The sequence below is a fragment of the Larus michahellis genome, chromosome Z (genome assembly GCF_964199755.1).
Source record: "Larus michahellis chromosome Z, bLarMic1.1, whole genome shotgun sequence".
NCBI lineage: Eukaryota > Metazoa > Chordata > Aves > Charadriiformes > Laridae > Larus > Larus michahellis.
In genome coordinates, this window is record NC_133930.1 from 5,382,329 (window position 1) to 5,406,863 (window position 24,535).

The following is a 24,535-nucleotide window of genomic DNA, read 5'->3' on the forward strand; positions in this document are numbered from 1 at the left end:
TTGGTTATAACAATAATATTTTGCTGATTCATGATATCACCCTTATTCAGTGAGAAACTGGAGAATACTGTTGTCAGCAATGTAAGAATAATTGCAAGGAACTCGACGTTATGTGTTTAAAACAACAAAGATGTTGTACATGGGCAACTTAACTTCACAAACAAACCACTGTCCTCTTTTTCCCATCCCACACCACTGTTATCTGCCTGATACTACACCTTCTACATTTGCAACTTTAAATTGTATACCCCCAAAAAAGCATCCCACCTCAAGCAGTTGCCACATGCTCTAACCATTCTATCTAGGAGGACCATTCTACTTGGGATGTCCTATAGGAAGTTCTGTGCTGAGCTGCCCAAGGTAAAGCAAGTCTGTTTTCATGGGTGCCTCTGAGCTACAAGAAGCTGGACACAAGCTAATTGAGAAGAATTGTCTATATCAGGGCAGGGACATTCTGGCAGAAGATATGGCAGCATTAACTCAATCAGACACCAAGAGGGAAAATCTCGGTAAGGCACCCTCTTACATCCCACATGGACCCAAGCGCTACAAGGCAGTGGAGGGCGGCAGAGAAATCATTTTGTACCTACACCCTCCTCACCACAGACACCACAAAGCTTTCTCAGTCAAAAGATTTCAAAGCTGTTGTCAAAAGCTCTTACTCTCAAATGGGAGACATTCAGAGGAACCCATCCCTTTGAACGGTTTCACTGTCATCCATGGGCATCACCCATGCAGCAAACGACTTGTGGTTTGCAGATGGAGCTTAGGAGGGAGAGCCTTAAAGTAGCGAGCCGGCTGTATTTAGGCAATGGCACTGTCTTGGTGAACAGAGCACCAAGGCTGCTTTTCCAAAAGAAAAGGTGGTGGAGACTTGTTTCAGGCAGCTGATGCCTCCTCCCAGCTCTTATTTGAACACATCTGTGGCCCTGGCAGCTGCAGCTAAAAGCACCTAAAAGCACCACGTGGGATCACAACCTCAATGTTTTCACGGTGTCTCCCTGACTCAGGGAGCTATAATGCCAAGAGATGCAGATGACTCCATGCCAGCAGACTCTAATACCTTATGATCCTATGATCTAGTGCAAAAGGCAGGAGGAGTGGGAAGCCCAGCAGGCACCTGATTGAAGAGGCTGGGGGAGATAAGACGAGACAGTGTCCTGCTGTGTATTTCCTCCACCTCCATAACCTTCTCATTTTCAAAGAGTTTCCATAGGGCTGTGGCAGCTATTGTTCTCCAGACCTGGTTCATCAGCATGCCCACTACACTGACAGCAGTTTGGGATTCAGACACTGCCAACCCTTCCCCCTCTTCCCATCAACAAAATGAGCAGCTCGTTTGGCTTGAAGAGGAAGCAAAATGTGTACAACTCAGATACCCCTGTGCTAACGTGTACAGGGCTATGCTATGTACTCCATAGCCAGCATGGGCTGCCTGGGCATGTGCCTATGCTCAGACAGACTCACACAAATGCATTTACATTGGACTTCTCAAACATGTGCTCTGCCTTCCTTTCCTTCCAAAAGTGGCCCCAGCAGCCAGATGGTTGTTTGATGGATGCCAGTTTGGCACAACCGTTACCGATGTGCAGAGTCAGCAATTAATAAGAGTTCCTTTATGCCCAGTTATCAAGGAGGTGGAAGATTCATATTGGCCATTAAGACAAAAAGGAGGCTAATTTAAATCTACAGCAAAGTTTAAGGAGTAAACCTGTGCAGGCAGGTAGGTAAGATCAATGTAAAAGTTGTTCTTGTTTTGCTGTAAAAAGAGAAATACTATCAGGGTTGTGCATTTTTTTTAAAAAACCTGCATGTTTTTCCTAGAAAGGGTTAAATAGGTTTAAGCATCACTGTTTTTATCTGAAAAATGACACAGAGGCATTTCCATGTGAATGTTTCCCTTTGCAGCCAGATGTCCATGTTCAAGATACACGTGCCCTTGATTTGGGGACTGCAGCTCCCTGGAGTCCAAGGACTCAGGGTCCATTTTGTGTGGATCTTTCTGCCAGAATGGGGTTATTTGTGATAGGAAATATTGCAAGGTCACCCACAGCCTTGACAGAAACAGGAGGGTAGGAAAATATTAGGGAGAAAACATAAGCTGTAATATCCAACTGCAGCTGGCAAACCAGAGTGAGTTTGGATCGCCTGTACCAGTGTTTCGCTCCCCTGTTTTCAAATGATTGTCCTGGCCCCAGTGATTAACCACCTGAATGTACTGAAGAAGGATATTCACAGGAAGGATCTCATGATAAAAAGGCTATTCCTGGCCCTCTTTCCATCACATCATAATCTGTCCACTAATGTGGCTTGAGACCTCAGCTGATCAAAAGGTCATAAGATGCTACTGCTAAGTATCACTCTGTTTCTGTTCAGCCGAAGGCATTTTTACTCCATGTAGCAGGCAGAAGAATGCAACAGCAAAGCCTTCAAATCTGTTTGTATAATAAATGAAGTCTTTTCTATGTGGCATTTATCTTCCTTCAGGGAGTGACACCTGATAAATCTCTAGTTCCCACTGAATTTAAATAAAACAAAGGCAAATCATATTTCTGCACACTGTAAATACATAGCTGCGGAGAATGTAAGAGTTCCCACTGCCCCACCATTCCCTTTGCGATGAAAGCTACAAAATGCTGACCATCCTCAAAGTCTGCCAACATCAAGGGACCCGAATCTCTGAGAACATTACAAAGAGCATGGTAGTAACATAGGAGGGACTAAAAGATGCATCACTCATTTAGACTAATGAAATGGCAAACATTATTTTTTTAAAGTTATCAAAAAGCAGAAAGCAAAGAAAGGGGGCTTATTAGCATATCAATAGGAATAATGGAGTGAAAATGGGGGAAAATCTAGTAAATGGGGCGTTGTATTTCCCAGTAAATAACCATAGGGTGGACAATTTTCAAACATCCTAGGACGAATAAAACACAAAGTCACACCCTACCCACCAGCACCACCACCAGTTGGTCACCGCTGTCCTGCAGTGTACCAGTGGCAGTGGGTCCATCGGTCCTGCACTGTGCCCATCCCTGGATGCCAGCCATCACCTCCAGCACTGACCGCAGCCGCTTCTCTGGCCATCCTGCAGCCAAGCAGCTCCACACGGGCAAAGCCACAGATGGCTGCCCAAAACAGCAGGGAGAGAAGGTACCACTGCCAACAACCACCTGCCACCTGAAGCCCTCGTCTAGCAGGTCTGCAGAGCTAGTTTCTGCGAGCATTACCGTTCAAAAAGAAAACACTGGTTTGCGTCTCCCACATACCTGAAGAGTTGTCACAACCAAATTAAACCCCTCAGCTTTTCCCAGACTATTCGTCCGCTCCCTGGCTCTCCAGATGCAGAGCTTTACACCAGGACAAACAGTTTCTTTAACTACAACTGGCAGTCATTTTGCTCCTCTCTGTGCTTTCAAAGCTGAGAGCCATCAAAAATTAGCAGAAAAAATCATGACTATTTTTCCCTAAGAAGCAGCAGTGGTAATAGGCTTCAGGAAAAATCCTCCTAAATGCAAGTGATAAGCGTAGACTGTGTGAAGGCTGACAGGTCTGATTATAATTATCACTGCGAAGGGACCAGCACTAACCTCCCTTCTGGAAGGCAATGACAATTCCTGGAAGGGAACATGCAAGTGAATTATCATAAACAAAATCATTGCAAGTGGAACTGTCTTTCACTGGAAACTAAATAAGGCCCTGATTTTTTTTGGAGGGGCGGCGGAACCCAAAACCTTGAGCACTTATTAAAGTTAATTCCAGTAGAAAATGGCACTCAATCATACGCTTAAGTTTCGCTGACTTCACGAGGATGGGAGTAAAAGAATGAAGTGAGACGCTCGAATCATGAGATGGAGTCATGCGTGTAAGAGGTGTTTGGAAAGTGATGGTGTCTTCTGAATCCGTACTTAAAGAACATGCTCTGCAACATAACATGAACAGAGAGTCCCAGAGGGCATAATGGTCCAGACTGAGATAAATATTCAAAACTAAGAGAAAGCTCAGGTAGCCTTGTACCAACCTTTTCCCCTTCCTTGCATCCTAGCAGGAAGAAAGCCAAACAGAACCAACACAGAGCTCTTCAAATTGCATCTACACATTGAGTTCCTCAGATTGTATCTATACATTAATTGAAATAACACATTATCTTTTCAGCAGGGCTTTGAGGTATGATATGGTAGATAGTATTCCTTCAAGATCATCCTGCCCTAACCTTCTTTGTGCTTTCTCTGACAGCATTCCATTTTTCTTACACTCCAGGTTGTTTTGACATTTCTCATTCTATTTCCACTGGAAACTTGGAAACAGAGAAACTTGGGCAATCTGGGATAAGAGTAGCAGTACAGTAGTTTTTTCTTTCTGAATAAAGGGAAATAGATATTATCTTCTTAATAGTGGGCTATAACTACAGAGGAGACGAAGAGGAGAGCCTCAGAGTCAAAGGCAGTTCTAGGAGTTTCATACTCATTATATCTCAATGGAGTGAAGCAAATAAATTGCACAAGGAGACATATGGAATCTCACTACGCAAATGGCCTATTTAAGGCTCTTACTTCCTAATTAGGTCCTGGTGTCAGGAGGTTGGTAACAATTATTCACACATAGATCATTTGGATACAATACAAACTGTTCTAAAATCCAAACCATCATAATGGCATGCATTAAAAAGAAGCTCTATTTAGCTTGATCTTTTAGACTCTTTCGCTTAGCACTTGGAATATCCACACGCATCCCAAATTTCATGTTTGACACTGCAATAATGGGTTTGAAAGGGGAAAAGGAAGAAACAAAAAGCTTCACAGCAATAACCCCTTGTTCTTACCTTGTTCACAGATTTCGTCACTGGACTCTGCACAGGGAACCCACACTCTCTTCCCAAATTCTTCATCTGACTCTGTGGCATATCCCAGAGCAAAGAGAAAAGAAAAAACCTTGATTGTGGGAATGACTGTGCAGAAAATGGTCACAAGCATCCAAAGTTTCACTATGCCCTTCTCCATTTCATTACATCTTTCTACATGCCCACCACCACTGGCCAGAAGGGGCCTTTCTAAGCCCCCGGTGCTGGGGCTTACCCTCAGCCACACTGAGTTTTGGAAGGTCTCCCAAGCTTCTCCTTAACCCACACAGATGCGTAGGTTTCTCCTCCCAAGTAGGTCTGTTAAGCATATCGACGTCACGGGGCCATCACGGCTTTCCCCGTCAGCCGTGGGGCATGCAATGAACCGTGATGGCAGGGAGTGGAGCCATGGATTCCTATGACAACCCATGTTGGAAAGGCTTGGGAAGAGCAGGAAGGTGTCACAGGACGCCAACCCGTCTGCTTTGTTTAAGAGTTAAAGCAGGGAGCCAAAGCCAAGGATTACCGCATTGCAAAACCATTTAAAACAGGGTAAGTACTTGTGATTCAACATCATGACTACGGCAAACCCTCTCTGCCCAGTGCTTCTTCATTTCTAGTATGAAAATGAGATCTTCCTCTCCCCTTCTTCCCCTCCTGCCTCCTCTCCCTTCTTTGTCCCCCTCTCGAGTCCTTCTCAAAAAGGTCAAATATTTTACGTTTTCACCTGAGGAGATGCAGATCAGAGAGTGTTTTCTTTGCTTTGCTTTTCACTGATTTTGCCCAAGGCATCCTTTTAAGCAGCAGCCTGTGCAAAGATAATAGGTGGCACGATTCTCTATAACTGGAATCAGCAACAAATCAGCCATCTGCCACTCCAGGGGTCTGAGATTAACCCAGCTACTGGACCGTGACTGCAAAGCATTTGCACATTTAGATTACAGAAATGTGAAGTTACCGATCCAAAAAAAATAAGACTGGGAGTGGAGAAGATGTGGGGAGAAGGGGTGAAAGATAGCCTTCGAAGAGTCCTCCAGATTAACCCTTCTAGATACAAGTCATCTAACAACTCCAAGCAGACAACATTTCTCATTATAAAGTGTTAAAAGGATGAAGGATTTGAAGGAAGCAAGCTAAGATTCATGAGACATCATGTTTCAGGGAAATACATCCAAAGACACTTCTTTTATAAAAGGAGAAATAAAAACAAAGATATTTGTCTGCCCTGTCAATGCCTTGCAATGCTCCTTGGAAGTATGACCAAGCTGCCCAGATAGTTTACATGGGCCAGGACAAGAGTAATATTTTTGTTCCAAGATAGACAAGCTCCCTTACATTGTCAAGATATCGAGGAATAAGAAGTCTGCGTTCTGAAATATCAAGGTTTAGGAAGGTCTCTTCGTTTAGTGTCCTCAGTTTACCTTCCTGAATAAAACATACAGCACATTGCTACTTTACACACACAGATGCTGTTGGCCTGCATTAATATTTGTGTGCATCTTTGAGATCCTCTCCATAGATCTGTTGGGAATTGTTATTTGGTAACTGAAGTATTAGGAGGTTTAAATCAGTAGTAAATGCCAGCTGGCTCCACATCCAAAAGCGTGAGCCACGCTCTGTGCAGGTGCATCGCAGGTTGGGACAGCCACCAGGGTCTCCTCTGCTCACTTTGATGTGGGCTTTAATCCCCACTCCTGGCATTTGCTTTTGTAGGTTGGCATCCCATGGTCAGGCATCTCAGGTTAAAAAGAGGAGGCTGTGGCCAGAGGAAGAGGCACAGCTGCAGCCACATTATCAACAAGGACTTCTGGGAAATTCAGGTAAGGTCTGCATGGTGTGTGCCCTTGGTGAGGATGGTAGCTTAAATACACAACTCATCTCATTATGTCCAAATAGGCAACTGAAAAGCAAATAGTAAGCACACGCGTGCACACAAAATCACATATTCTTATGCACATACTTTTTTCGCGAGTCATAGAATCATAGAATACCAGGTTGGAAGGGACCTCAAGGATCAACTGGTCAAACATTTTTTGGCAAAAGCACACTCTAGACATCATGTCCTAGCACCCTGTCCAGATGAATCTTAAAAGTGTCCAGTGTTTGGGAACCCACCAGTTCCCTGGGGACATTTTTCCAATGGCTGATTGGAATATGGCATGAAGAAAATGTAGGATCAAGTGGAAGGTACAATGGCACACAGGTTACTCCAAGTTACATGGCCAACACTTTTGTCGACATTTGATGTGGTTCCTTCATCCTCTCCGGGGTTTCCTGAGCCAAGAACTACATACCCCTCATTTGCGACAAAGAAGAAGAAGAAAAAAGAGATGACAGCACTTCCTCTGCAAGTCCAAATCGAGCTGCAGCAACTACATGGTTCAAGGCACAGCCGAGACGAGGAAGAGCAAGGGATCAGTCGCTGCAGACATCCTACTCCATACAAAACCTGCAAGTGTCACCTCAGAAATGAGTGCACATCCTATCAGTGTTAATTTGGGACTGAGTTTTGATCCTCCACAGGGGAAGGACCACTGATCTGTGAGGAGCTGTGAGAAGAAGAGGGTGGGAGGAGCAGGATGGATACAACCTTACAGTCTCACTAAATTCCCCACTAATCATCAGTTTTTCCAAATGCCGTCAATTGGGCAGAATTAGGTGCTCCAAAACCAGGTCTACATGTCTGAAACCAAAGGTGAGATTTGAAGTGGTTTGGACATATACTAGGGCATGGTTTTCAGGTGAGAGAGGGGTCATGGGGATCATCCCACACCTGGGACTACAAACTGGGCCAAGCTAACAACCCAACAACCCACAGGCTTCTGAGATGCAGCAAGTTAATAAGCCTCTGCCCATGCTACAGAAAGGTCTCCTTGAACTTGACCTGCTGTCTGAGTGCTAAAACTGCTGTTAAAACAGGATCTGGTCCCATTTTCAGACTCAGACATGGGGGTTTTCTCTTTCTCCAGTCTCCTATTTCTGTAAAGACAACCTGAAATTCCGATCCAAATGCCAGCGTGATCCATAAAGGAGCATGTGTGTGGTGGGGGGAAAATCTTTGGATTCAGCTTCAACTATTGAACTACTACAAGAATGCTTGTGCTGGCAATCATTTTAAAAAGGCTTTAAAATAATCAAAATCGCATTAAAAAAAAATTAAAAATGGTACTTTTATATACATTTTCCTATGCTAGAAATGGAGGGAAGAGGGGACCAACACAGAGCAAACCCTTTTCTTTCAGGCAAAAATCACAGCAAAACTCCAGCTTATCCCTTGCAAATTAATCAGCCTTATAAACTGCCGCTGAAGTTTCAGCCCTATGTATCTTTGTTTGTTTGTTTGTTTGTTTTTATCCAGGCAGGATAAAAGCCCCTTGCAGGAAGGGGCTTTTACAACCGAAGACCTGACACTGCATTAACCAGGCGCTGAGCTGAGCCGCGTAGCTGCCTGCAAGTTGCTTCGCCCCCCAGCAAATGAGAAGCGAAGGGGAACACCGACGCAGGCGACACTGCACCTTGCAGAGATTCGCGTGTCCTACAAGTAACCTTGCATCAGGATACGGAGCCACGAGAGCAGCCTTATGGGTACAGAGAGAGGAGGAGGAGGACAGCGAGGAGGAGGGGAAGGAGTGGCAACAGGAAAACAATCAGAAAACTCCCTGGGAATCAAGTCTTCTCTTCCTTCCTAGGAAGAAAATTTAAAAAAATAAAAATCCCTCACCAGCAGGGAGATGGCAGGAGGGGATGAGCACACTTGCTCCTTCTCTGCTTGAAATCCTTTCCAGCGAGCATCATAACAGACACACGTGAGACAGAAGCTGGCGACGAGCAGAGCATTTCTGTCAGGCGCTTCCCACACTGCACCAGCCCTGGGGTGCAAGGGACTGCCCCCTCCTGCGCCCTCTCTACCCCAAGTCCCCAACAAATGTCCCCTCTTTTTCCCAGAATCCCTAAATATGGCTGAGGGGTGGACGGTGGGGGAGAAGAGGGTCACATTTAAAAGGCAAAGAAGGGGAAGCGGAAAGGCGGGAGAACGCCCCTGAGCCCAGCCGGCAGCCCCGTGGCCGCGGCCATTCTCATTCCCGGCACGTTTCGCTGCTCTCCAGTGCAGCCTGGCTTCGAAATATTAGTGCGGCGCAGAGTGCCATTTTCGAGTCGCTGCAGCTCCTTCTTGGCACCGGTTCAGCTTTTTGTCTTGCCTTCTCCTCCGAGCGCCCAGCGGAGGGAGGAGGAAAGAAAGGGAGAAAAAATGAAGCCCCGCCGCTTCGCCGCCGGGGCCGTCAGCCTCCCCGCAGCACCCCGCACCCTCCCAGCCCACGCCCCGCTGAACCCACCCCGGGAAACATAAATCTCTTCCCACCTCCACAGCAGCCAGTTCACAGCCTCCTTGCCCCCTCCCGCCACCCTTTTTCATCCCTCTCTCCTTTGTACTCCTCTAAATTTTTCCAGCCAAGCGTTACAACCTTCCGCACACACACCCCCTCCTTCCTCCTCCATCCCCAGGTTTCCCACCTCCTCCCCTCACATCGGCAAATGAAAATTGTGCCATGGTTGCCAACGCACTGGCATCTCCTCGGAGCGGAGAGCCCCCGCACCCGCAACACGGCTACCAGCTCCAAGCCAGCTCACAGCTGCCCGAGCGCAGGCAGGCGGGCTGCAGTGCTCATGGACGCACACGTGTGTGCACACACACACACGTGTCACGGGGCAGGGCACGCTCCGTTTGCATCCCTTGGCATGGCTGTAAATACAAATTTCCTGCAAGCTCGCCTTTGGCAACCGAATTCCTCCTCCTGCTTCTGGGGCTGGGAGAAAAACAGAGGCAGAATAACGAGGGAGGGAGAGTGTATTTTTTTAAGCAACCCAAACATGGCACTGAGAGCTTCCACCAACAACTTCTCAGCCTGCTATGCTGGCAACCAGCTGCCGGTTTCAGCCTGGCACCAGCTTTGATTTATTTTTCTCTCCTCTTAAACACCCTCCTCCCAAATATTTATTCCTTTTTCTTTTTTTTTCCAGTTTTTTTCTTCCCTTTTTCCCTCTTAGCTTATCCATAGAGGGGTTCCCTCCCACTCCCACCCACAAATCCAAAGCAGCACGTGTGAAAGGAGCACCAAAGGGAGTGAAACATGATATAACACTCGGTGGACCAAGAAGCGGGGAAAAATATGCATATGTACACACAACATATGTATGCTCTTCTCTGAGGAAAAAGGAGAGAGTGAGAGATGCCCTAAAAACAGGCAACATGACACTTGTACATGCCAGGATGTGCAAGCCCTTGCCCCCTCCACAAAGGAGGGAGGAGACAGGTTTGGTTGTGAGGCAGAGAAGAGGTTCAGGTAAAATATGTGTTTTTTATGGAAAGGACCCGAGAGAGCCAACTTTCAGCCAGTGACATGACTCCAATTAAACCAGAGTTTGAAACATTGACATCTGCACGACGGAGATAAAGTGGTGCAAAATGCACCTTGCCTGGTGCCTGGAGGAAAGAGATTTGGAGAAAAAATAAATATAATGAGGCTGATGCTGCGGATGGCTTGGGAGGAACATGGAGGGAGGAGAGAAGATGCGCTGAGGATTTTAGCACGGTGGCGTGAGTGCATTAAGCTACAAGACAGGCTGGAGACACAGAGCAAGGTATGGCCTCATAGGCAGCCGCTGGTGTCCCAGGGGATTTTTATAAGCTTAGTTGGACTGCTTTGTCCACTGAGACAAATCAGGAGTCCTTGGGAGCCACGGCAGTTAGAGCATGGTGAAACAGATGGGCACCTGGTGACTCTGCTCCCTGCAGCAATGAGTCCTTTGGGAGGCCCAGCAAAAGTGCCAGGAAAAGGCTGGTTCTTGACAAAAACTCTCTGGCCGCCCTGGGGAATAGCAGCGCAACCGGCTCGAAAGCGGGGTCACGCAGACAGACCGGGAGACGTACAGACAGACAGACAGCATGCTCGGGGTGGTACAGACAAAACAGCAGTGTCCTGAGCAGCTGCCTAATATGTATTTTGGCAAAATCTCGCCTGGCTGTGGATGAAGCAGAAATCGCAAGCTGGAATCATAAACGCGTCAGTTGGTGCGATTTTTGCTTCCCTGGCCTGCACGTATAACACGGGAGGAAAGCAGAGGGCTGGACGACACCCTCTAACTGCCAGGAGCCACATGGAGGAGCTGGTCCTTCGGCCGCTGCCAGCTGTTGCATGTGGAGCAGCTGATGGGCGGGCCCTGAAGTGGACTTAAAATAAGCAGACGCCCTGCTGTGACTGCGCTCATTAAGGGATGTGTGTGTTTGCACACTTAAACCGAGCCGCCGGGCCTGTGCGCTTAGGAGCACCTCTGCCACCGGGACTTGTCTCCTGCACAAGGTCCATGTTGGAGCTTTCTCCAGGCCATCCCAGCACAGCTGGGGCTGGCTGGGTTGGATGGACCAATATCCAAGCAGGGCCACCAAAACTCCTCTTCTGAGTTGTGGTTTCACTGTCCCAGGCCCTTTGCATAAGGATGTAATCCAGCATTGGCAATGGTTCCTCTCAACGTCTGCTTCCAAAGTCAGCCAGTGTCCATCTGAATCCTCTCTCCCAGCTGGTTTACACATCTGTTTTCTCCCCTTGCTATTTCCCAGGCTTAGGTTGGGTTTCTTGCCGTGCCCTCCAGCCTTTAGTAGCAAGTGCTGGCATTTGGCAAGGCAGACTGGGTCTCTCACCTGTGTCCACGGCAAAGCAGACCCTGAAACCTCAGTTGGAGTGCACCGCCTAGAAGCATCCCCACGCAGAAGTATCTGTAGCTCATTGATGTGACTCCCAGATAGAGGCACTTTCAGATCCTTTGAGTCGAAAGGCACTATAAATAAAAGATATTACAGACTAACAAGTTCTCAGTTGCAAACTGGAGTGGGAAAGAATATTTTAGCATCCTTTTTCTAAGCACATTAACTCTTGGCAGACATGATCGTTCAGGTCTTCAAAGCTGAAAACTTCACGCAGTACACAGCACATTGAGTCCACACACTCCATCTCTTCTTTCAACAGCTCTAAAATCCACACTGTCCCAATGCTGTATTCCCTTAGTGCAGCGAGCACACAAATATTGTGTTGTTCTGGGGGTTACGACAGTAAATATACACTCCACAGTGATCTTTCTTAGGAAGAACTCAGCCTTTGCTGCTGTAAGCTCATGATAGACGTTGCCTAAAGATTTTTATCAACTGGCTTCTGATGCTTCCCTTCCCAGGGCGAGCAAGCGCTTCGTATCAATCTGGCTTGCTTCAGTGCAGTGACCCAGCGCTCTGCTCTGCTGCTGAAAGTTCAGGTCCCAGCTGTGGGGCTAAACTCTTGCTGACACTGTGCTGATTTCTCCGTCTCTGTCACCCACGCTGCCAGGGAGAGGGGCGTGATGTTGGCTTTTTCCAGGCTCGAAAAGAAAGAAAACAGTCGTGCAAAACACAGAGAAGATGTGGCAAAGGAGAAGGGGGAGGAAAGTTACCCTGATGTGTATGGTGAGGTTGAGGAGAGGAAATCCTTCCAGCAGCACAGGGCACTTCATTTCGTTCTTCTTTTTATTCACTGAGGAGAAAATCTTGCTCAAGGGGCAATTAAAATGTTTCCAGCAAGTAAAAGCTTTTGGAATGCCTCAAAGAACCTGTGTGTGTGCGCAAGTTCATGGGGAGAGATGAAGAGGGGGTGAACTATTAGTGACGGGTGAACTACAAAAGGTTGGATGGTTTGTTTTGGATAAAGATCCCCACATGCAGATGCTTATCTAAAGTCCTCAGTCTTCAGAGCAGGGCTGGGAATGTCTTAAGAACAGACCCTTCTTGCATGATTTCCAGTATCTCTCAGAGCAGTCGCCCATGCCAAAAATACCACAAAAACAGCTTTTCTTCTTCTTCTTTTACGCAGTGTTTTGGCTCTTCTCCTTCTGGTTCCAAGCAAAACCTAAAGCTGCAGTGTCTTTGACTTGAAGACTGGACTGTGCTTATTTAATTTCAAGCCATCCCTGTTCTCATGACTGCACACATACGAGGGAAATAAGGAAAAACGGTGCTGTGATTGTAGGGAAAACTTTAAAAGAAAAGAAGACTCCCTGAAAATTGGCAGAAAAACAAGCTGGCTTCCCTTAGAGAAGACTACAAGCCCTGAGTTCTCCCACTAAAAGTAGACTACTTATCTGTAAGCTGGCTATTCTTCCCATAGATAACATGTGAGATCACAGCATTCCCAGTTCAAATGAGCCTGTTAGCCTTGGGTGGTTATTAGTCAGTAAATACTATTGAATCAATAAACAGAATAAGGACTTAGAAGAGAGTTTGTTTCCCCACCCAATCTGGAAACTCATCAGATCTGCAGTAGCCCTAATTTGACAGAGAAGGAAGAAAGAAAACAGTTTGAACATGATCCGGTGCCCTCCAGTTTTCTTAAATCAGAGTGTAATTGAGGTAAAATAGCCTGGGGATGATGTTGTTGGGATGAAATCAGTTTGTTTTGCTTAAGTCCTCTGGACAAACAAGGCTGTTGCAGGGCTGGTTTTGATCTCTGGTTGGATTTTCACCAGGATATCTCAAGTAATGTTACTCAGTATGTAAGGCAGATCAGAATCAGGCCAGTGCGCTTTTAAGGATGTTGTCAGATATCCTATGTCCCTGGAGTATTCACCTCGGGAAGGTTAAAAGCATATACATTCACTCCACATGTGGCACAGGATGAATGATTTGCTGTTAAAGACCAGATGATATTCTTCCTAAATGATTTCTTGTAGTCTTTTTTTCTGCCTTTCCTATTTTTTATTAATTATTCAAGCAATGATCTTCAGCTCATCCAAGTGGCTTGGAGACCAAGACTTGCGTCTTTAGCTGGTATAAATCAGGATAACTCAATCCAAGTCAACAGAAATGATGGAAGAAGTCAGTGGAAAATGTGTGACCAAGAGTTTTTACTATACAGGCTTCCAAAGTAAGGGCACAGTCTTCCAGACAGCACAGTACCTACAGTCTAAGTATTTTCTCACTGAAGCCAATGATGCTTCTTGGAGGTGACCAAGACAGGTACAGGGGGCCCAAGTCTCCATTTGTGTCCACACGTGTGAATGGGGAGCAGCTCCATTACCCATCACATGCTGTGCTCTTTGGAACATCTGTTCATTGCGTCCTGCTAAATGCTGCAGGATGCTGATCATTTTTGTCAAAACTTGGCTCTTGTGCAGCTTCTTACTTTAGATGGTGGGAGGGAGGGATGGGTTTAACTTTTGGCTTGAAAGAAATAAAGTAAAAAATCTGGACCCTTCCAAGAGTACTGAACAGTTGAGAAATCTGGCCCTGAGCTTTTTTGAAAAAGTGACCCAATCAAGCTAGTTATTACACCGTTATCTTGCCTATGACTAACACATGAATTGATATTCACTTGCAGGAAATGCTGGCGAGAGATGGGGGTTCCCATTCACTTGTGGTGTTTACCGCTCCCGTGAGATCACAGGCTTCAGCGACGATGGAGCAGACTGCTTCACAGGTGCACGGTTTACATGCCAAAATGGGTTGTAAATTAGAGTGGAGGAAGAAAGGGCTGGAACAACGCTTGTTTGTAGAAGTGGCTATTGGAAAAGGGTGTTGACCGCATTCATTTTACAGGTCTCATCTCCTAAATCTATGCTTGCTTACACTGCTCCAGAGGGATTGGGCCCCAGGTTGGAAATCCAAGGAGCACACCAGTAGTTTGCCAGAGATTACACAGGGGGTGAACTTGTCCCTGATCTCCATTATTGGTTGAAAACCAGGAATTCTCATACCCTTTCGGACAGATGGCTGGTCCTATTACTTCTTATGTTGGATTTCCCATTGAGGCTGAAAGCAAATCCACATTCAAGCTGAAAGTAAAAACAACCTGCGAATTCTAAAGGCGCTAACTCGAACTGCCAAAGCATTTGCTGCGCATGCTGCAGATGTCAAGTAGACAGTTTCCCACAGCACTGAGCCTAGACACATAACTAAGTTGCACAGCAAAACCTTCCACCCTGCCCGAAAATCCATCCTGTGCAAAAATCGCTCTCCTCGCTGGCGTTTTAAGGGCTGGAGCCTCAGCTGGAGTGAATTAATGTAGTCACTCTGATTTGAATAGAGCTATGCCAATTTATACCAGATGAGGATTTCGCCTTTTGGAGGCCAAGTGGGAAATGTCTATCCACTACTTTTTTAACAATGTGGTTTGAGAAAAAAATAAAATGTGGTGTATTTTAAAGAGTGAAAGAGCGCTATGTAAGTTTCTTTCCATTTCTATGATTCTTCTAGCTTTTTGAACAAATCTATTACAGAGCTGGGTCCCAAAGAATCAAGCTTTGCAGAATATTGCATATAAATAACACAACTTATAAATACAAATAACACATGTTACCAAACTTATTCCGATCCCTGATACCTTCCAAAATGACAACAAGAAGTTAACTAGGAACACAAGCACGACATTGCTGTGGTATTGCAGGAAATTCAGAAAGTGGAAAGGACTGAATAAACCAGTCTGTTTTTTCCTGCTAGGGCTGAATGAAAAGGACAAAACCCATGAAACTAAACCATACAAAAAACCCCACCCACATGCTTTGAAATGCTCTGAACATTAGTACCATGGTGTGCTTCTCAGCCATAAAGATGTGAAAGATTGTTTTTCTAATATATTTTTCCGTAAATTGAACAACACTACTGAAGTCATATTCTGTAAATCGGGATTCATTCCTTTTAATCAAAGTAAGCTCATGCTATACATTCAGGAATGATTACCTGAATTAAGCCTATGATTTATTCTTTAGTAGAAGAAGCTCCACTGACAGATTCAGATGTGCCTTGATTTTCCCCAAAGTAAACTGGAAGTCAAATATTACACCAATGGAAATGAATGGAGATTTTTAAGATGATGGTAATGGGAAATTAAACTTTAAATTGTTTAACTTGAAGCCACTGGACTGATGCAGCTCATCAGAAAATTCCCCTCCTCTTTCCTCCAGCCATCCTTATTTTCACTTTAAGATTCAGTGTAAGCTGGCAATTAGTAATACTTTGTCTGTTTATAGAGCCTTCCATCTGAGGATCTAGAAACACTTTGCAAACACTAATGAATTAAGCTTCTTAACACCCCCTGTGAGACAGATACTACTATCTCGTTTGCACAGCTCGGAGAAGAGGTGCAGGTTTGCTGCGGGCAGAGCTGGGAAGCCACTCTAGACCCTGAACCTCACCTTCAGCTCAATAATGCAAGGCTTTCAGTGGATGTGGTGATGTGCCTGGTGACTTTAGAAGCTCATAATTATCTCTTGGGACTGACAGTGTGCCCTGATGTCTGGCAGGCTGAAAACACAAAGGGTTGAACTTCTACCCATAGACAGAATTTGGGTCCCTCTTACTGTTGGACAGAAACACCATGAATACGCCATTCATCCTCACCTGAAACAATCACTCACAAATATGACCCTCTGACATTGCAAACAGGAGAGAAAATTATGAATTCAGTTGTCCTTATTCATGTTTTAATAATATCACAAACCCTGGACAAAACAATGCAAAGGGCTGGGAGGATTCCTTTCCTTTTCTTTGCATCTTTAATTGCCCTTATCCTTTTCTTATACAGGGGAAAGGTAAACCATTCAAGCCTGCTTGCAAGCCATGATGACAAGAGAAACTTAAAGAATTTTTAAAGAACTGTAAAGGTTTTGCTTCCAACTCTATCAGGAATGCTTAGATCCTAGGCAAGCCTTAGGACAAGATTGGCATTGATGAGTATTTTTTTCCAAAGCGCAATCTGGTTGGTTTAAGAGCAGCTAATGTCTGGTACCTATTTGAAGCATTTTTCCATGTAGCCCTTCTCCAAATGCATGGCAATCAGACAATTTCCATGATGATTCTTCTGTCTAAAAATACACACCTCCTCTGCTTTTCAATTTATCACTGAGCCAGTCAGCCTGTTTATTGTTGAAGTTTTGCCCATTTATATAGTGCACTTAGGAAAGCTTAATACAAACATTGACCAATTCATCGCTGTCACAAAAAGAAAAGCCTTAGGAATCATTCATCTAAGCAGGAGTCAAGAGCAAGAGTCTCTTATTTAGAGATCGGTCAATAAGAAACAATGTTATGAAGCTATTCTAAACAGACCAGATTTATTTCTTTTTAAACACCTCTTTTTTTCCACAGATTGAAATTGAGGAGAATATCAAATAAAATATTTGGGTTTGCTTTCGAAATTTGTCGGTGACCTTAAATGCCAGAAATGGGGCACTACAGAAAAGACAGGGATTTGACATATGCAGCATGTTGATTTGTGAACTATTAGCAGATTGCTGTTTGCCTAAAAATACGTATTTGAAATTCTTTTCTAAAAACTCTTCTTGATCTCTTCCCAGTTCATTGGCTGTTAAATGTCCGTATGACACGGCGATGTTTGTCTCCTGAACAGAGGGACATTACGATCCCTAGAAGCAGGTTTCCAGTGGGAATATTAAAGGCACTATTCAGGAATATTCTCCAGCATTCACAGCCTCCTCAAACACGCCCGCTCGCAAACATGTTTGCTGGAATATTTGTCAAGAGCAAACAGGACAGGATGGTGGGAGAAAGTGTACAAAGTCTAACCAAGCTTATAAAAACCCAACAGCTAATGAATACTTGTGGAAAACTTCTTACGGTATTTCCTCAGCTGCGGATGCTAATTGGGAAAGCCTATAAAGCTAAAACTCTTTTTCTGCTTTCCTCCTCCTGTACTCCAGAATTGAAAGCCACTTCCATGTCTGTCTTTTATCATGATCATCCCTGTTACATCTGCTGGATCCAGAAGCATTTTTTAAAAATGTTTGTGCACGTATCAAACGGGTGAGGGTAAGAACAACTGAACAGAGGCCTGGAAACTCATTTCACATAAGCAGGTCGATGGCTAACAGCTTCTTACTGTCTCTGACCAAAAAAAGACCTATAACAGATATGAATTTATATGTAGATTGGGCATTATCTAATATTGCCTGATACTGAATCCCTACAGTATCACATAGTACTACGGACCCTCTCTTTAGGCCCCTTTCTTCCATGACAAAACCAGCTTTTGGATTGGGTCATCTTCTATAAAAAAGTCCAGTAGGTACTCAAAGAAATACAGCAAGCTCATGTTACTACACCCCAAAATCACACGGACAGGGAAGGTAGAGGAATTGCAAGGAAAGCCAGCGGACATCCTCAGGTCTAAGTGTCTGTGTGTTGGAGGATAGTGAATTATGGACATTGAAGCAAGTCAACGCCATGCAGGTGAGCAGGAGTTTGTGCCTGAGAAAATCAGTTCTTATTGAGTGCAAACACTGCTTGAAAAGCCGAGGCATTGAGATCCAGCTTTTTTAGTTAACAACCAAAGGAAGCGTTTGTGATGCATGGCGGTGGGCCACAGCACAAGGCTAATATGACCTTGTCCACAGAAAAACCCATGTGGGGAGGCAGTTTGCTCTTCTTCTCCAATAAGCTGTGTTTTACAAACTCTGGACCAAATTCTGCTCCTAAAGGGAAACTTCAATTCAGTGGGACTACTGTGAACCTCCTCTGACACACTACTGATGATAACACAAGACGGGATAGTCCGCGCTCAGGGCTAGGCTGAATTTGTACCTGGGCTCCTCAAAATGCACTTGCAATGCCAAGGCTCACCACAGTCTCTTGTAACTCACCACTGTATCTGTTTTCCAGTAAAGCATGACACTTCCTTTTTTCATCTGACTAATACTGAGACCCTCAGAATATTTTCTAAGCGGGAGTTTACTGAAAATGATCTTTGCTCTGCTGTGCATGCAGTCAGTTCACATAGTAACGAGATAGAGTTGTTCTCCTTCCTTTAAAAAAATGCAAATCCTAGTTCACTGCAAGTAAGTTTTTATTTTGCAAATTCTGCCCGTTAATTGAAGACATCATTCCTTATGTCTCTGTCTCCTGGAAGGTAAGGAAAAGCGATGGACAATCCAGAATTTTTACAGACTGTCCCCTCTGGTCATGCATTGCTAGAGATGGTACTGTATAATGCATGACTTACCTGCAAAGACATTGGAGGAGTAATGAAATAAGCAGATGCTCCGTCAGCAGGCTTTTAAAACATTGGTATTGCAATCTGAGATGCAGTCAGCCATTACATGCATATGCCCTTTATTTATGGAGCTGATAGAGGCTCTATGTCAGGAGCAGTCAAGCTGCCTTTTTTTGCTTTCTGCCTTTCCTCACATTAAAGAAAGTTGCTGTCTGGTAATTTCATTCTCATGCAAGCTCCGGATTTGGGAGGAAAAGCAGGATTTACCTCCTGAGTCATCTATTAAAAATAGAGGTCTAAAAATCAGACAACTTCATCCACACAAATCACCAGGGACTCCCTATAGTGATTCCTCTCCTCCTAACGCAGATGATGTCTGGAATAGGCAGATCTCACTGGGGTTACCTATTCCTTCCCAGTGGCTAGAAAGGGAGCCCAGGACAACTAGCCCAGCCATAGGTAAGAACACCACAAATGCCCACACCATCAAAGTTGTACACATTCATTCAACTATAATTTCAATTTTGTAGACTTTTGTATCATCAGTGTTGTTCTAAGTAATTTCATGACAGCATTGAACATATTTTCCCTCAAACTAGGTATCTAAGAAAACAAGGGAAGGTTGGCACGGATCAAAAGGAAGGACAGTGTTAACATTAACAGCCACCATGTGAGGAGCATTTTGCACTATAAATAAAATAGCATTGCTCAGCTGCACGAGGAGAGAAGTTCTGAAGTCACCGAGTCGCATGGCTGTGGCTCAGGGGAGGATTTTGGTTCACGCTCAACGCTGTGTTTGAGCACTGGTACGTCACTCAAAGGTTCACAGCAAAACAGATGATGGGACACAGAAAAGCTCTTCTTCCTAATACTGCAAATGGAGCTGCTGCTTCCTGACTGACAGCTCCCCAGCCAGCTTATGTGCATCTAATTACTGAGCCGCAGCCCAAATCAAAATGCCCCATTGCAGCTGGTGTCTCACTTAATCCATTCATAACGCGAGTTAATTAGCATTGGTGTTCTTGGGCAAGTTTATTCCAAATGTGGTCAAGCCCCAAGCTTTCAGCTTAGTTCTTAAGATCTATTGAGGATCCTGGAAGAGGCTGTGTTTCTGCCCAGAAGGCATTTTCTGGCTTGCTGATGGCATAGGATTGGGTTCAGGGGAAGATGCTGTGATGGGCTGAGATGAACACTGGCAAGTAAGCACTGTTGCTAAGCTGTTTTTGCTGCTACACCCTACCTCCATGCAGAAGAGTTTGTGGCAGAATCAAGATATTTCATAGTTTTCCTTCTGTCTGAATTCAAATGTCCAGATTAGGAAACAAAAAGGAAAAAAAAAACAAAACAAAAAAAACCCCTTCAAACTCGGAAAGTGGTAGAAGTCAAGGAACAATTCTATACTTTATGTTATTCTTTGTGAGCAGATCTCAGAAAAGAGGCCGGTTACCAGATCTTTGCATTTCCTCTTCAAGCTATGGGATTAGAAGAGGAGAGCAGGTGCTAATGGGAAATTTGCCCATGGCAGAAAATCAGCATCCTAAATCTTCATTGCTGGAAACCACGAAAAACCCTAGCAATGATCTATAATGGCTGCACTTGGAAATTGGTGATATAAGGAATTGTCCCTTGGCAGAAAACCGACTTTCCGCTCCTTCAGCGCACCACAATTTCAGTTTAATTTGTAACAGGATGCAAGTGTAAATGAACTGACAACAGAGCTATCAGCTATTCTGTTGGTAACACTTGGAGCAATAGTTTCTATTTGACTAGACACAGCTGTCCACTGCATGGAACGACCTTTAGCCCCGTCCTTGGCGAAATTCAATTCTCTCCATGTCTGACTCCGTCCACGGGGACTTGAGTAGCGGAGCTGCCAGAATAATCAGCGCATTGCTTAATGACAGGCACTCCAACGAGCAATGCGGTTGTGCATTGTCAGAAACGGAGCCTGCAGCTCTGGGGGAGGCGGGGCAGCCTCCTTGTTATTCAAAAGGAAATAAAGCGGTTGTATAGGAGCAAACGCGGATGCGTGCGGCCACCTTTGCTTGATGAGCATCACTGATGCTCTCAGTGCTGCATGCGTGTATGTAAACACAGAGTTTTCTCACGTGTTTGTCAGCAAATATGCATTTTTATTATATTTGCCTCCCAGAAAGGGCTGAGATTCCAGTGTTGCTCTGCATTGTACCACTGTGAAATGTAATTTCTATTTATGCAAGTCTAAGCATGCATACATCCCATATGGCGATGTTTATAGGGCCATACAGACGTATATCATCTAACATGTATACATATGTATAGATATATTACATTGGCCACTGCAATAAGAAAGATGTTTAGACTGCAAGCATCAAAAAAATAGGAATTTCCCAACTTTACAGTTATTTCTGCAAATTTATTTCTGTTTGACTGAGTGTCTCTCTGGCAACGTGACCGAGATGGTCTCCTGCATGGGATAAAAAAGGCATGTCATGATGGGATTAACACGTTTGTGCCCCGGACCGCATCATGCCTGCACCCACAAGGATGAACCTGGTGGTTCCTAATTTTTTACCTAGTTGATTCAGCAGCCTGAACACAGAAAACAGAAATTACATTGAGTCCAATAGTGGACCCATCCTTTCCTTCATTGAGGGTCATCAGAAACAGATACACAACTGCTCTGGCTGGCAAGAATTGCTACAACCACTGCTAGCGGGAGATTGCAAGGGGTGAGACACCAGCTCCACCTGCCTCATGAGCCCCCGTGGATTTCTCTCTTTGGTCTCTCTGCTTTGGCTGCACTGTGGGCCCAGCTCTGTGGAAGATTCATGTTCAGTTATTATTCTGACCCGCTGCCAACATTTTCCTGAGAAACACAAGTGCGAAATGGGGAACGGCGATCTTGCACAGCCCATAACTCAGCCAGAACGGAGGGGAGTTTCATGGGAGAAGGGAAAGGCATGTCTTCAGCCTCAGAGCTTTTCTCCATGCCAAAATTCAAAGGCGTTTTTTCAAACAACAGAGATATTACAGCTTCTTAAAAATAAAAAAAAAAAAAAGAAAAAAAAAGGCCACAAGAACCTTTGATAATGGAAAACATTAGGAATCTAAAAACACTGGTCTTTGTAGACAAGAAAACAAGGTGGTCTCCAAAACTCTGAGAAATCATGTTATAGTGATGCATGATAAATAACCCAAATATAGGAGTCATTGCCACTGCCCTGTCGCATGCACCCTACTAACTAATCCTGCTATTTATTCAGGAGCGGAAGAAATAGCACAGACCTTAGATGTTTCTCCTCAAGTAAGTGCATCCAACGGCTTTGTGCAGACACGGCTATGCCCAGTTCTTACCGTGTGGTTTCTCCTCCCCATCCCTATTTCTTCCTCCCTGTCTGTCTCCTTGATCTCCCCTGTCAGCTTCCCCACAACACTGACACTTTTTCACCAGCTTCTTCAGTGGCCCTTAACGACTAAGTCCTCTCTTGCACTTGCCTTGGGCTAATGGGTTTATTGCCTTCGTTGCTGACATTTGTACTCTTCCTTCTTGCTTTTCTTCCACTTCTGTCTCTCTATTTTTCATTTTTTCACCTGTAACTTTCAGTGGCTCCATATATCTACAGAAACATGCACAGCCAACACATGTTTTTTGTTCTCTCCCTTCTCTCCAAATGCCTGAATAACTCAGAAGCCAATATTTTAGGATGGCTGCATAGTAGCAACAGTAGAATAGTATCACCTCTTCAGCTAGCTCAGAAGAATATAGCACCTTGCGGGGAATTTGTCTGAAGCATCACAAGTGTGTCATGCAAAGAGAAGCTCAGTATAACTTTTCTGGATGCTTGGCAGAGATGTTATGCCAGTTCTTGACCACATACTGCTTTTTATTAACTTAAAGCCAGATATTCTTGTTCAAAGTTCTCAACTAGTAATACAGAAATGAGGCAAACTGAGACATCCAAAGATATCCAGCCTGGTTTCCAGCAAGCAGATGACATGCACACAACTGAAAATATGTGTTTTCTTCCATATATATACAAAATTTTGATTTCCTCATTTGATAACTACTTTTTTCCTCTCTTCAACTAAACCCAAAAAGGCAAAGTAGAAATTAGAGAAAAATTGCAAAATAACTGTCAAAGGTACATAAATCAAACTCCTCATGAACAAACTTTCTCTCTTTGTGCTCTGCTATCAAATCCATTTATGAAGCTTGAAATATTGTATTTCTACAGGTCCTACTAAACCAACATATTATAGAACAAATAGAAAGTCCCTCAGTAATGCAGAAAAAAAATGTTTTCTAATATTAGACTGATCCTTAGATAAATAAACCCTTCTCAGGATAGGTCATTGGAGCAAGCAATGTAATACTAAAACTGGAAGGTGTTTTCCATCACACTGGGATGTACGGGCATTCCCCATGTCTCCTGTCTATCTCAGTGGCCTAAAACCCCTCCTGGCAAGTCCACAATGTGCAACCATACAGAACGTGTGCGCATACCAGAAAAGTATTACCAACAATGTAATACATGTGGGGCTCCAGAAACTGGGTTAAGTAGCGAGGCATTGATGTCCTCATCACTACTACAGAGGTAGCAGGAAGGGAAAAATAATACTTAATAAATAGAAAGTTAGATAGACAGAGAGACAGACAGACAGACAGGATGGAAAGGATGAAACACAGTCACAGTGAGAGCATACAAAGAACATGGTGATATGACACAGGCATCTCTGCTCCTCTCCAGCCACTCATCTCCAACAGAGCTGGTCTCTACCATCATCCAGTTCCTTAAACTCTGACTCAGACTCAACAGTTACGGAAAGGATTCAAGGCCACTGTGACAGGTGCGCTCCCTGGCGGGAAGTAGGGAGCAGGAGGAAGCCACCCGACTTACCAGCTCTTCATGTTCCCTAAAAGCCCACATCTCCAGCTACTGTCTTTCAGAAATGTGTATCCCATCCTTCAAAGCTGGAAACCTGCACTCATTTACTCACAAACAGGGAACTCTGCCAGCAGCCTTGCAACCTGCAGATTTTGATTGCATTAATTTGTTCTGAAGCAGGTTTTCCTCTTGAGCCTGGAGTAGAAGCCAATTAATTAAGACCCATTTCCCCCCTCTATCGGATTAAAACAAATTAAATGGCAGCAGTAGGACAACCTTGCCTGGGATAGGGATTCTTGGAGAAGCAGGTCTTTCTCTGTCCTCTGCACAGGAAGTTGATCCTACTACTCTGCCCAGCTAAGCTTGTATTATCTCTAAAAGGTGCCCTACATGTTAGTCCACGAGACTGGGAAGTCCTACTGCTATTCCCCATGTGTAGAAGCCAAGCTGCAAACCAGTGTGAAGAAACACACTTTCTGCTCAACCACTTCCATTACAGTTAATGAACACAATGCTGGGAATTGACTGAACAGAGCATCACTTACAGAAAAGCTCCTCCTTAACCTGTGTGTGACTGCCACATTAAGTAGCCAAAAGCCACCACAGATCTTCCAAGGCAACCCTCCTCCTCACTGGCGAGGAAAGGGAGAGAGGACATTCTAGGACAGCCCTATGTGATGCCACGTCGTCCAGGAAACACCTCCAGCATGTGATCCCTGGCCTGGTGAGAAGCAGTCATAGCTAAGCAGATGAGCGCCGAGTAGTTTCTCAGAAATTAGAGACAGGCAAATCAATCAATTAAGTAA

At 44.6% G+C, this 24,535-nt stretch overlaps 1 protein-coding gene across 4 annotated transcripts in view; it reads right to left on the minus strand.

Annotated features, from left to right (window-relative positions):
* Window positions 1–24,535, minus strand: part of SETBP1 (SET binding protein 1) — a 266,038-nt gene that overhangs the window by 139,071 nt on the left and 102,432 nt on the right. For 3 of the 4 annotated variants that reach the window (XM_074571170.1, XM_074571172.1, XM_074571173.1), the window contains one exon: window positions 4,823–4,894. The exons of the other annotated variant lie outside the window; for it this stretch is intronic. In XM_074571170.1, coding sequence (XP_074427271.1) covers window positions 4,823–4,894 — 72 coding nt within the window. The remainder of the gene's footprint in view (window positions 1–4,822; window positions 4,895–24,535) is intronic. 4 annotated transcript variants of the gene reach the window in all.